At 48.4% G+C, this 14,713-nt stretch overlaps 1 protein-coding gene across 8 annotated transcripts in view; it reads right to left on the reverse strand.

Annotated features, from left to right (window-relative positions):
- LOC143373266 (uncharacterized) overlaps positions 1 to 14,394 on the reverse strand; it is a 157,358-nt gene extending 142,964 nt beyond the window's left edge. For 3 of the 8 annotated variants that reach the window (XM_076820365.1, XM_076820359.1, XM_076820353.1), the window contains exons 1-2: positions 5,050 to 5,190; positions 4,226 to 4,298 (exon numbers count right to left, since the gene is read on the reverse strand). In XM_076820365.1, coding sequence (XP_076676480.1) covers positions 4,226 to 4,268 — 43 coding nt within the window. In that variant the 5' untranslated portion in view covers positions 4,269 to 4,298; positions 5,050 to 5,190. Of the gene's footprint in view, positions 1 to 4,225; positions 4,299 to 5,049; positions 5,191 to 14,302 lie in introns of those variants that run through there. The other 5 variants (XM_076820364.1, XM_076820360.1, XM_076820352.1 and 2 more) reach the window with 3 other exon arrangements.
- Between the last annotated feature and the right edge of the window lie 319 nt (positions 14,395 to 14,713).

Consider the following 14,713-nt stretch of genomic DNA (forward strand, 5'->3'; position numbering starts at 1 on the left):
GGCAGCCCTCGTGAAAACGATTTGTTATCGAAAACTCGCTGAAGGCCGCCGCTAGCTCGCGTCCAGAGGTTTCTCTACTAAATAATATCCTGCTCCCCCGGCACAGAGAAACGCTAGCTCGCGCGATAGTAATTAAAGCGTGGATCAAACGCGCGGTATTCGTCAGCTACGAGCAATTATTCGGATAGCAAAGTACAAGGAGGAAACTAGCGGGAATGGAATTTTCGTTACGTCGATCTGAGTTCCATCGATACGCAGAATGTCCGCGCAAGCTCCATCAACGCTCTGGGCTTGTGCTTCGTGGATGGTGTACCGAGGAGGGACTAGAGATGGGCTGGAGAGGCAGAGAGGGTACACCTGCAGGTCACACGCATCGTGCATTGCAGTCGCAATGAGTCGACGCATTAACTATCAGAATCTATCGAAGACCTACATAAAGTGACGCGAGTAACCATGCGGGTCTATAAAAAGGACTAACAATCTGGGCTGATTGATTGATTTGAATCTGAACATAAACAGACCCACAGCGTCGATGGTATTTAGTAGGGTTTATACAAAAACCGACTTTTGAAAAAGCTGGTTTTCAAATTCCACTGTTCCCAAAAAAAAAAACGGTTAAATCGGTTTTCGAATTTTCACAGAAATATAATTAAAATAGTAAATAAATACTTGCACCTATTTTAAAAAATTTCAGTTTCCTCTATATTATGGAATTACAAATATATAACAAAAAAATATACTCTATCTATAAAGAACCAAATAAAAAAAATTATAATAACTAAAATCCGTAGAAAATATAAATCTTTTAAAAGGTGGTACCCAATTATAAATCTTTATTCCATTTAGTACTTTTTTCTGAAAATATGAACTCATGAAGAGTAGTTTTACAGTAAACTGTTACCTATTACAATATGCTTGTATCCGAGCCGATTTCAAGTAAAAATGTTAACGTTTTTATTTAAATAATTAATTCATTTCTGTATATTAAATTTAGTACATAAAACCGGTTTTTTAAATTTAAAACCGATTTTCGAATTTTACAAATTTATAAAGAAAAAGCGGCTTTTAAACCCTGTTTTTTAAAACCGACAAACCCTACTATTTAGAATACAGCTAGCATACACCTCTTCTCACATTCAAAGCCTCGACCAGTCTATCAAAAGCAACCTGTATATCGGACACCTCTTTCCCCAGCATTGTGTCCCTCGGAAAACAGCAAATTGCGCCGCGCGAGTGCGGTAATAATTGCATAATGCTGCGCAGTAGTCTATCCCGGTCTGTCTGGCGGGTTTCAATCGTAAAAACTCGTTTAATGCGGCTCGTACGAGCCGCGCTACACGTTTCTAATATTCAATTATACGGCGGCTCGCAGCCGTTGATTACGGCACGGAACGCGCGTACTCGCTCGCGAGTTATAACGCACTGGATAATAATCGAGCCGCCGCGAAGCCCCGCGTCGCGTACGCGCCGACAATCGTTTCTGCGTTTCGGCTCGTTGCCAGTTATGCAAATGTATTTGACGCCCGGATAAGTGACGATCGAGCGCGCCCCGTTAACGTCGGATTAACCCAGGCCACTCTTAGCTGCGAAACGGGGCAGAACCGGCGATCGATCATCGAGCATCGATCACTGTTCGACGAGCGTTCCATGCATTCCCGAAGGAATCGAAAGTACCGCGGAGCGGGTCAATCCAGGGATCGTTAATTGCTGCATCGCGACTTAACGAGGCAGAAAGCGATAGTGACGCAACCGCGATTACCGTTCGGCTCGCAGGGAGAGACAGCCGTCCAAATCGACCTTTCGCCTGGCCAACCCACCCGCCGGCTCGATGCAACCGGGCAAGTTTTCGGTGAAGAATTCGCGGTGAAAGAGCTCGTTTAGAGAGCGTCCCGCTCGTCAAGGGAGAGGCGACGTCGCAGAAAGAACGAGCCAGTCGCAGCGGCCGCAAATTACGGAAGGGAATTTACGTTCGCATAGGTGGGACGGGAGGCAGGCGCGGAGAGCGGGCTAGAGTGTTTGGACGGTGAGCAATTTGTGATCTCGCGAAATCTGGACCGTCACAACGGGCCGTACAAAGGGAAAAGGCAGCTGCACTTTTCTGGCCTGGCCTGAAAAGCGTCGGAGAACAATGCCTCGTGAATTGCTGCGCGACAACGCGCGCCAGCACGGAACAGGGGCACTTTTCTTGTAACCGTGTTACGTGTACCTCGTAGACCGTTTCCCCGGGACTCTTATCGAGTTTCACGAATCCCCAGACACTGGTGCGCCGCGAACGCCGACAGTATCTGGGCAAATATTTGTCCGGTTCCCTTGAACGTTCAACGTTACAGGGACACAGGGCCACGGGCACAAAGCTTCCCACCACCTAAGCGCAAACAAGAGTCGAGTATGAATTAGGGACCACCATCCCCTGGCTGCCAGAGCCTGGCACACAACCTACGCTATCTCTGACTACGAGGAAAAACAAGACGCCAGCTGTCGTCCCGGTGAAAAGCTGCAAGAACAATGGTCGGTAAACGGGATAATGCACCCGTGTGGCGCAAACGGCGCACGGGGGGACTGAAAGTTGGGAAAGGCGAGGGAAAAACGTCCGCGTGCATACGTGCCTCTCGTATGAGCGATAAGATTTGTTGACCTAGGCCATGATTTATGTGCACGCCCGCATGCGTCACTCATCGAGCAGGGCACGTGCGACGCCTTTAAACAATCACCGGGGTGGATTAAGAGCCGTTCGCGCGAGGCGTCAATGCGATCACGAATCAGGGCACCCAGCCAGACACTGCTGATTCACTCGGAAGTTGTCTCGTTCAGACGCGAAACGCGGAAAATTTCGCTTGGATTCGAGTGTGCCATGTCTAATTACAAGCAACGATTCCAAGGTTGCATGAAAAATGACGCAACTAGATCCAAAATCAACATTCTCCGTGGCAATCTTCTAAGGGCCATTTCAGGCGAGACACTTTTCTGCCTCACGACTGGTGCTTGGAGTGTGTGAGCGTATTGATTTGAAATTCCACTCGAGAGGCGGAACAGTGTTCTGTGAAAAGGCTCTAATGGGTCAGTCATACATGGCTGACGTAACGAAGCGTTAACCCTGAACTATGTTAAAAAGAAGAAGGAAGAAATCTTGAAAATGATTCCAAATCGCGCTTTCTCGTAGCCAGAATCCTCGCGTTTCAGGGGCTATTTTCGTCGACACCCTTTCCGCGGAGTTCCTCGTCGAACGCATCCGCGGGTTAGCAACCTGTCGCGAAAGCGATACCACGCTTCCTCGAGACGCGACGAAGGAAATCGACTTCGCCTCGCCTTAAAAAGCGCGATAATACCGAGGAGACAAGCTACGCGCACACGACCGTTCGGCCTTTGTTCGACGTGAAAGCAGTCCCTAAACGCGCGTTAGCGAAATTTCGTCGTGAAATCGATTAGCCGGTGGAAAGGCCCGCGGACCTCTGCGGGTACGTGGAAGTGATTGGTGGCTCGTAACAATGTCAGCGGAGTCACGATGCGCGTATTATGGGAAGAAATCGTTGACTTTGAACGCCAAAGAACAGCTGGAAGAAATTTTTGTCCCCGGGCACGGATAAAAGAGTACTCCGTTCCGGATATACCGTTGCCCGTTCTGTGCAATTTAACGGCATAATCCGTAGGACCGGTTGAACGTCGCCGGCTTGCAAATTCGTCGCGACGAATTTCGGCGTGACCACCTTTTTGCACGGCATAAATAAAGACCCCCAGCACAGCCGCCGTTGCTTCTCCAAGCGGGCTGTCTGTCCCGTTTGTTCCAAGAACTTTTTAACCGAGCGATTCCGTTTTGCACGACCACGCGAAATTCTTCGGAAGCATCGATCCCCTCCTGACGTTACGGTTCACGTATGAACCGGGTTTTGCGAACCTCGCGTTACACCCAGCAATTTCCTTGGGCGGAGAAAGAATGCGCGTGGTAATTAGAGGAGGATCGATATTGCATTACAGAATTGCTCCGTAATTACCATCCCGGGACGTGGAATTGTACGTTTGTTTACTTCCTTTATCGCGCCAATCAAGGTGCTCGTATTTTCGCACCGTTGCTCGAAACGGTTGCGTCATGCCGCGTACGTGTTTCGTTGGTTTCAGCCGGCGTTGACTTAGAAGTAACCGGGTGAAATCGCGGGATAAAAGATCGTGGTGGGAGCAAAGGATAAGCTAGCTACTCAGGCGGCAAGAATGCGAACAATGGTTGACGTACCTAAATCGGGTTGCCCGTAGTCGGCGAGCATCGCGACGACCATTATGAGCAGTCACGATCCAGCCTCGAGCAACTGTTTCACAGCAAACATCGTTTAGTAATCGATTAGAACAGGGGCGTCGATTAAACCAGCTGGTTTGGGCGGCTCGTCGCTAGGTAAAGAGGAGACGAAATCTCTCGAGGAGCAACCGGTTGACCAAAAAAGGTAACCGGGACAAATTGAATATGAAAGTTAGACGCTTCCAATGTACACGGTGAATCATCAACTTAGAATAACGTGTAGGCACGTATTGTCATAGAGAAACTCCTCGTTGGATTCATGGACGCGATACGCGAGCTGTGATTTCTTCCTATCAACGATTACCACCAACTTCGTGCACAGACTCGACGACGTAATGACCTTATTGCGAGCGGAAGGAACATAAGCAAGGTTGTAAAAGAAACAGAGGTTGAAGATGCTAGTGATCCCGAGTCCTGAGTACCCCGTACCTTCCACTACCTCTCAATTTGAACTCTTGACTTCCAACACTCAAATACACGACAACCACCATCCCCTGTTACTTTAGGACCTCGCTAGACTTCTTCTAGCTAACGCACAGCCTCGTAATCAATGACGAAGTTACACATTTGTTGGCTCGCACACGACCCCCGAGTGTATACCCCACTGTATTCCTTCCACCCGCAACAAATCTTACGGTCTTGCTAATCCCGAACGCGATCAAACTCCGGCGAAATACGCCAGCAGAATCCACGCCGGGGTCTCCTCTCCTCCCTCTAGGCGACGAGGACCAAACGCAAAAACCGTATTCCGCGCACGACCGTACCGAGCGACTTTCTCGTGTCGGTTGCCCCGCGTGTCTCGAGAATGTGGGAGTCAGAATTCCGTGGACTCTCGCGTCCTTGACTTTCGCGTGGAAGACGCGTAACTGGCCTGTCCCGCTCGTCCAGAATCGCGATGAACGAGATTCGTTCTACGACTGCGTGAAGCCGAGTGCGGCCTCCACGATGAATCAACCCCCTTCTCTCCTCGAGTCGATGCACCGTGCGCCAGGCCCCCACCCCATTCCCTTTACCTTCGCGATTCTTTCTCCTCCGCCCCCGCAGCCGAGCCAGCGCTGGACGTCGCGACGCTGGGCGCCCCTGCGCCAAGGACTCGCGCCGGTCTAAGGTCGGAGGATCCACGTTCCAGCGTGAATTTTATTCCAGACATTCCTCGTCCACCCCAAGACTCTCGCCGGCCTTACTCCGCCTCCGACGTCCCCCCGCCGCCCGCGTGTAATTGAATTTTTGTGGCGACCAGTGAACCGTTCGTCGAGCCTCGGCGTTTTTACACGACGGCAGGCGGTCTTGTCGAGAGGATCAATCGACCGTGGCGATTTTTAGGAAGCGGTATTATTTTTTCCCCCCGCTCGAGCACGAGTCTCTAAGAACAGGGTGGATAGGATGACTGTCGATGTTTGGCGAACAAGGACGCGCTCGAGCTGGTTGGGAAAGGTTGACAGAGGTAATTTGGGACCGTAAAACGCGACGATGTTGCCCGAGGAATTCGCGTCTGGCTGCGGTGCGTCGAACCACGGCTGGGGGGCCCAAGGGTGCACCCGAAAGTTACGGTGGTTGCGCTCTTTTTTCAGCCACGGGCTGCGGGACGTCTTGTGACGACACTGAACCGGCATCGCGCCAAACGACTGACTCGAGCAATGCGTCAAGAAACGCGCGCAGGAAGCGCGTAAAAGTTGACGAATCCCGCTCCTATTCCTGATCGTGAGACACGCTACACCTGGCTGGAGCCCGGTTGCCAGACAGGAAATTACGTCGCCAGCTTCGTCAAAGTGTGCATAATAGAAGGGAATCCACTTAAATGAAAACGTCGGGACTCAGGGGCAACGTTATTTCAGTGAAAGATTGCTGGAGGCACGATACAGAAACGACTGAAGCTACCCATCGAGTTGACTGTAATTATCGCGTGCCTCGAGTCCGTAGAGTGGGCTGCTCGATTCACGAGTCTTATTCAGCTTTCCCTAAATACGACTTACGTAATGGGCACGGCTTCGTCAGCGGCCTAATGCCTGAACTTTTAGAAATGTAACGACGAGCTTACGCCATTCCCCCACCTTCAAGAATCGCGGATAAATGCGCGGACCAGAAGACTACGACTTGGCGAGAAATTTGATAGGAATCAAGCGCAGCTGCCGTTTATTGTCATAGAATCACCAGGACTCCCTCGCACTCGCTTACAACCCTGTATTTGAGGACCGGAATTCCATTCCCAGTGGAAGATGCAGAGAACGATCGATTAGTGGCTCCGTCGGGGATAAGGCAACTTTCACAGTCTTGCCAGACGAATCGTTTTGTTCCAGGGAACAAAACGGGCAACGGCGTGGCCCGGTGGCACAGAAATCGTCAGGATCTCGCGGTTCGTCGCGGTGCCACGGCGCGTTTAATGCCCGCGACGTGTGAAAACGTGACCATAGGTTTCTCGAGGAGACTGCGCGCCTCTAGACTTTCCTCCGGCGATTTCTAGCGAGTTTAAGCTCGAGAGATCGCATCCACCGCATACCGCATGATCCACGTGCGTTACCGTGGAAGGAAAGTTCCGGTTAGTCACGTACGCGGAGTGACGCATAAGCCAATTTAAGGCCTAATAAAGGTAGATTCTCACTATCCGTCTGGCCGGCGGCTGGCTACCGTCCGTCGAAACATTCTCCAATGGGTTTTGTATGGTGACATTCACATTTTGCCGTCCGACGACCGTCTACCCTCCCCGTAGGAACACCCATTGGAGAATGTTTCGACGGACGGTAGCCTGCTGCCGGCCAGACGGGTAGTGAGAATCTACCTTAAGGGGCCATGCTCAGTCAGGAGGCCGAAAAAAAGGGTGGTCTTTGGAAATTTTTTACTCCAAAGCTATAACACATTTCTCAAAAAATCTTTTTTCCTTTTAAGGATTGCATCTAGTACCGTGCATCGTAATTTTTTTATTTAAAAATATTTATCAATAACTAAGTTATTGTCCATCACTCGAAAGTTCTCTAAAAAAAGAGGCATCTGCGGTGACCACTGCTGCTCGAAAGTCGATCATCTAAAATAGAAAATTCAAAAGAATTTACTTATTATATTATATTATCTAGTATTTGAACGAAGGATTTTTCGAAATATTGATTTGGGAAAAAATGGCTGATGTTTGAAGTAAAAGTTTCAACTTTTATCATAAACCGTGCCTGATTTCCGTCAATTAAAAGAAAACTAAGCATGGGATAAAAAAATCCTTCGTTCAAATACTAGATAATATAATATAATAAGTAAATTCTTTTGAATTTTTTATTTTAGATGATCCACTTTCGAGCAGCAGTGATTACCGCAGAAGCCTTTATTTTTAGAGAACCTTCGAGTGATGGACAATAACTTAGTTATTGATAAACATTTTTAAATAAAAAAAATACGATGCACGGTACTAGATGCAACCCTTAAAAGGAAACAAGATTTTTTGAGAAATGTGTTATAGCTTTGGAGTAAAAAATTTCCAAAGACCACCCTTTTTTTCGGCCTCCTGACTGAGCATGACCCCTTAAGGCTCCCCCAAACCAACGCGAATATCCGCTGCGCGCCGCGGATCAGATAAGACTGCAGTTTCTTATACGTGGTGGCTTACGGGCAGTATTATCTGATCCGCGGCGGATCCGCGCCGCGCCGCGAAATTCGCGTCGTTTGCGGGAGCCTTTAAATCGTGCGAACGGATAAGCCGCGGCTCGCTCAGTTCGTGCACAGCCTAGGCTGGTTCTTTCCCATTTTCCCTCGAAACGCTACCGAACGCTGCGATAATTAGCTCGTTTCGACTCCGACGATCCCGGAGAGAGATCGGGTGCGATTTCGTCGAGAATAGGACGTTGAACGTATCGACCGAGGATTAGCAATTCTCGCGGTACCGGCACGTCGGCGGATTCGCGATTTCGCGAGCGATAAAAACGCGGGCGGTTACGTAATTGAAGTCTCCGCGTAACTAGGGCTATTTAAGTCCTGCAACGTTGACCTACTTCAGAAGCACTCGAATGTAGCGAATGAAGTTCGGACGTTATGGTATTCAAATGATGTTTAATGCGATTAAGGACAAGCGTTCGCATGAAATAGTCCCTGCATGGTAAAACACGCGAGACACGTGTACTTTGTTTCGAGACTAGTGTCACTGGAGAGAGATATTTTCAAGGATGCTTCAAGATCACTGCGTACTTCTCTGTTCGTTTTGTAAATTGTGTAGAGAACAGACTGTGGTCATTGAACACAAGGCTGACCTCTGTAATTGGCAGAAACTGAAGGAAAACAAGTCAAAGGGCTATTAAAATATTTTAGCGACCTGTAAGCATACTCAGTGGTTTCAACGACAGCCGAAAAGGCACTCTGAACGGGTGACAACGCGCCATTTGCAAAGCGGCGGAGTTTATATCCAGGCAATGTAAACACATCGGTGTTTGTCTATCAGAATCGATATGCCGCGAAATTTCGACGGGAATCAGCGGCTCGATGCCGACACCTTCATTTGAAAGTCATCGGGGTAGAAACGAGTCTATCAAACGGAGCAGATGAGAGACAGGAGCTCGTGACACGTAGGAGCAAGGGGGAGGATAGAGTCGAACGAGTTGCACGGGACAACGTGCAAATGTTGCAGCGCAGATTGTTAACTTGACACGTAGAAGAGAATAGCGAGAGATGCGCTCGTATTCAGAGGTCGTCGCCTCGCGAAACGCGTGTCTATTGAACGGAGGCAACGATAAAGCCATACGCAAAGAGGCGCAGAACTTGTTACTCTGTCATTGATGAAATGACTCTGACTCTAATTAGGTATCATCGCGTTCCCGAGTTTCGCTTTTTTTCTCGTCACGGTGAAGGATCTTCCGCGAACACCAAGCAGAGCAGGAAACGGTGATTGAAAACCTGGTCGGTCAATGATTACGTAACGGTGTTAAAATAATTAGTTCGTATTACATGGTGCAGCGTTGCGATAGTAATTAGTGGTCGCTTCGCGGAAAGAAGCCAGCACCAGACTCCGATTTCGATCGGAGAGGTACCTTAAATAAGTCCGAGAATTATGTTAAACGGACTTCGGCTGCGTGTTATTCAACGAACAGAATGCTGAACTACCATTTAACAATATTCATCCCGATACCTCGACCAGATAATAAACCTACTGTCTACAACGAAATTATTGGATTGTGACTGAACAAGATCTAGCTAAAGTGGCTCACAGCCATGATCGTAGAGTCTTTAAAATCGCATAACTTTTTTAAAATTAATCCAAACGACTTAATTTTTTTTTTAGAGGCTAGAAGGATTAGTTTGCTAAGTGACGTGATTCGTCGTTTTGAAAAAAAATACACTTGGTCGGAATAGCAAAATAAATAGAAAAGGTCGTTTTTTAAACTTTTTTTTATGAGCCCGTAACGAAAATTCAAAAAAGCTGTTTGTAGATTTAAGTAAGTTATATACGTGTCTAAAATTTCATGAAAATCGGTTAACGTTGCTCTGAGCTATAAACGCTTAAAGATCGCAGAATAAGGTCGAGAATCGCGGAAATTCCCAAAATCAGAGATTCTCGACCTCATTCTGCGATCTTTAGCTGTTTATAGCTCAGAGCAACGTTAACCGATTTTCATACAATTTTATACACGTATACAACTTACTTAAATCTACAAACAGATTTTTTGAATTTTCATTACAGGCTCACAACAAAAGTTGAAAGAACGACCTTTACTATTTTTTTTACTACTCCCGCCAATTACTTTTTTTTTTCAAAACGATGAAACATGTCACTTAGCAAACTAATCCTCCTAGCTTCTCAAAAAAACTCAAGTCGCTTGGACCAATTTTAAAAATGTTATGCGATTTTAAAGAGTGTACGATTATGGCCGTGTGCCACTGTATATCTTGATCGAGGATACCAAAAGAAGTGATCGGGAATGAGACTGGACCTTTGTCTCGCCCGAGACGAAATTACTGGTCTATGACTTAGCAAACTTCGCTTTTATCTCGCGTCCAATAAAACCAGAGATGGGCAGAATTTTGATTGAAATAAAATTTCGAATAACGAATAAAAGTTTCTGAATAAAACACTACGATGCGTATCGTAAAGAATGAAACATATTTTGCTACAAAGTAAAAAGAAGTATATACAGAAGAACTCGCGAAAAGCAAGAATAGGATATCGATTCATCTCTACTGAACAATGCATGGGGAACTACGCCACGTCTCCGTGGGCTAGAGCCTATCAATAGGACGGGGCGATTCGTTAAACGACGAGTTACAGCTAGAGCCTACCCTTTGCCGATTCGGTGTCGCGCAAACGTCGGCCAGTTTAAAACGTTCTGCATCGTTTCCTGTTTATAATGTCCCCAACTTGAACTTGGCGAACGGTGCGGAGCACCAACCGAGAGATACGTACACGTGGACCCCTGGATCCTGCGCTCTGTTCTGCTCGAAAATCAACATAACTTACAGCGAATCTCGAGTTCTAAAATAGAGAAAGGATGTCGGTACTAACGCGTCTGCCCATCGTATAAATAGTTACACAGAAGTTCCCGATGCGCAGTACCGTAGTACATTGATGGGCGATCTTTGGAATCGAGTCGTGCCAAGGAATCAATACTGAATGAGCGGCTGTTTACAAATCGACCTGAAAGGACGGACTATCTAGAGTTTTACCGAGCAGAGGCTCGTGTAGCACTCGTACGAACGATTCGAGGCCAAAGTGAAACGAAGCAAAGCAATCGCTCGCAACGCGCGCGCTTAGGAGCGGAGAAAAATCGAGAGAAAAATTCTCTAAGCAACGGTTGTCGTTCCCGTTGAAAGAATAGCTTCCGACCACACCAAAACGATAATGTACCGTTATCGTGCGCGGCTCCACGCCACCACGAATAAATAAATGCAGCCTACTTAAGCAGCCTCGTCATCTGTTGCAACTCCGCTCGGCAGCCGAAGTTTAATCGCAGAAGAGAAAACACCGAACGACGAAAAATAGAAACTGGCCGTGATTTTTCCCCCCGGATTGCCGACCTATTCGGCGATCCCGTATTTTATCCGCGTTTCGCCATCGGATATTAATACGAAATATAAGAGCCAGACGGTGCGCGCTGTTTTTGCTATTGCCGGCACGTACGGCGGTGCACAGAGCGAACGGCAAATAGAGCAGATCACCGCGGAATATCTATCACGGCTTCGTTTAATGACACCGCATCGGGAGGTAAGTCACGTTTGTATTGTAATACATAGTCGCGCGATGCTCGCGACACACGCGCCGCGGTAACGGCTTTGATAACATTCTGGCTGCGCGATAACTCGGGGAATCTGCGGCTATACGGTGGAGAGAAAAGAAATTGGCCTAGCAAATCCTTGGACCACGATCTTGGGCTACTACTCCATAAATTCAGCTTACCCGAGGCACAGGCAAATCCTTCCACCTTAAATCTAACACTGCAAATTAATCGGCACCTAGAATTTCAATGGGCAATGGCGCGTTTTCGAACAGATCGAGCTAGACAGCCTGGTGTCTTTCGCTGAGCCGGAAAAGGACCATTTACGCGGTGGTTAATAACAAGGCTGTTAATAAAACTGTGACTACCGCTGACTCACAAACCCATCGACCTTATTTCCACAGTGTTAGCCTGCGAAAATAGTCTCTGCGCGCACCGTGATTCGAAACATTTTAAAAGCACGGTTAGGCTGGCTGTCTCGGTAACTGACGTTCGGGTTCGAATAAAATCGAAGACACGTGCGTTCACGGGCGGGCATAAATGGCCGACTTCCTTCCGTTAAAATTCGTCGGAGCATGTCTAATGCCAGCTGGCAAGTACGATCGGGAAACGCGTGCTAAGTGGACAATTCGAGTTGCACGGGAAATTAATCAAAGATCAACAGAGCTACGAAACAAACTGGGCGTAGGATATCGATCCGCCGGTCTACGTAAGATCGCTATCGCCGAGGTGCTTCCAGCGTATGACTGTGGAACAGGGAGCGACAAAAGGAGTTCCCGAATGGATTAAACGGATATCAGCGGTAAAACGTTGGAAAGAATCGAGCCGCCAGTCACGCGATGTAAGGGCGCGCCGCGTCTTGCGATTTCATTCCGAAACGAATCGCTCGATATCCCGAGTATTTCTGTGGGCGATCTGCCACTGATCGCATTAAAATCACCCGCGGCATCCGCGGGGAAATTCTGATGAAGACGTACGGGGGAACTGGTTCGACGTGCAACAAGGTACACCGAGCGCGAGCCGGGAGCAGCGCGTAACACACGAGACCCGTGTACCCGGGTTTAATCGTATTATGCGGCGGGGACGATCAGAAATCCCGATTGATCGCCTCGCGATGCTGATCCCGCCGGCCGATCATCCCCAACCTACATAATTTATCGACAGAATGTCGCGGCCTGTTCGCGAAAAAGTCGCATTACCAATGAACGATCACGGAAACGGTCGGTACACAGCCGGTGGTCAGTGTCTGACCGATGAACGATAACCACGCATCCGACAAACTACTCCACGGATCTACGTACAGCGAGTGACAAAATTTACTGACACAGGCAGAAACTGGATGCAGAAGTTTAATTTCAGTCCGACACACGACCGAAAGGCGCACTGGACTACATACGGCGGGGACTTGTAACTGCTTAGTGGAATGGCTGTTGTTTTGGTGCAGCGCTGCATTCAGCGATCAAAGAAATAAGCAGGCGAACTTTGGGAACATATTCGGCGCACCGTCGCGGTGGAAAGCGAGGATTAAGAGTAGAACGAGCTACAAAAGATTGGTCGCTGATTTTTGGCAAGCCCTGTATGAGAATATTAGTGAGATTGTGCTAGTAATTCTGCGATTCGCTGTATACTAACAAGTGATAATATTAAACACGCTAATGGTGGCAATAGGGGGGAAAGAGAGCGAAGATTACGTATTGAGAGGGTGCGGCTGTAGTACGTAAACCTAAATTGTTTATAGACGCACGCACTACCGCCACGTGTTGTCAAATGCGTTAATTCCCAAGGACGTGGAAGCAGAACCGAACAACGAATATGCATACGCTCCTGTTTGAGCCATAATTGGGAGAAATTCCGACGCAAAACGAGTACGAGGAATGAGACAGGCGTAGTATCATCAAGGTGGAAATTTCACGAGGCCCGCAGTAGTAGCGTGATACAACGTCAGGTGGCAATCGATCTCACCGGCGATATTCCCTAACCGACGACGATCTAACATGACACACCGTGTATATTTATTACCGGTGGCCGGGTGTACGTAGCGAACACGTTGCACACGTCTCTCGTGCGACAGATAGCCCGTCACAAAGTTCTCTCGTGACCGACGACATTCGAATGCCACGATGATCGGGAATCCGTGGACAACTAGTGCGCGCGGGCGCGCGCGCGCGTCGGCACACACGGCGGCAGGGGAGCGTAGGTGTTAGACGAATCAGCCGGCAGTAAATTCGCGGCTAAGAGATAACGGTAATCGTGGAGCGAGAGAGATTACTCGAGCGACGGTGCGAATTGCAAGGCCGTCGGCGTGGATGACCTTAATGAGTAACGAGCATAGCGCTTAGGCGGACACGCGAGAGAATGACCGACAGCAACAGCAGCAGGAGCAGCAGGGCACAGCCACAATGTGCGCGTTCTGCTGCTCTGTTCTACTCTGTTCTGCTCTGCTCTGCTCTGCTAGCACGTACTCGCACGCTGCGCGAAGGGTGTCGTGCAGCCGAGCGTGTGTGCACACGTAGCCCTGTCAAAAAGCTAGCATGTTTGGCACTGGCCGCGGGTGACGTTGCGTTGACAGGCGTGTCCCTGTCACCGTAACCTAGGTTAACTGGCCGCGAGCAACCTGAACGTTGCGAGAGCCACGGTAAACGAGCACGAAACGTTCGTATATTCGCGACGATATTCGCGATCGTTCCTCGCCAGGCACCGTGCGCGTGCAGATGGCGTGATTTTTATGGCAATTACGGTTCCCGTCGGCCGCCCATGCTCGCCGACACTCTCGCCGTGCACCGTGCTCCTAATCCGTACGGTAATCACGCAGAGTAAATCCAACAACAGCAATAAATACCTCGCTTTTCGACGAGCTCCGAAATCTCCTCCTTGTTGTCGGCCATCTTAGCACCAGTCACTGGTCACAATGCACGCTGGGTAAAAACAAACGAGCACCACCACAGCACCGCGATTGGTGGTTCAGCGCCACCTGTACGCCGAATTACAAGTCAACCGGCCGGTGACGTTGGTCAGGGATGTAGCAACGACCGAATCAATAAAGACCCAAACATGGGGCCTATTCAACATTATTTAATACGTATAGACAGACACAGATACGGCAATATTTTACGTAAAATGATATTTGAAATTGAAATGGGTTCGTGTATACGTAAGCTCGTTGGTTAATCGAACTTAGTACGATTACGACTGTGCGCCGATACGCTCTAAGCGTTTATTGTATTATTAATGTCTATGCGAACGTTTCATC

The sequence above is a fragment of the Andrena cerasifolii genome, chromosome 9, assembly GCF_050908995.1.
Source record: "Andrena cerasifolii isolate SP2316 chromosome 9, iyAndCera1_principal, whole genome shotgun sequence".
Classification (NCBI taxonomy): Eukaryota; Metazoa; Arthropoda; class Insecta; order Hymenoptera; family Andrenidae; genus Andrena; species Andrena cerasifolii.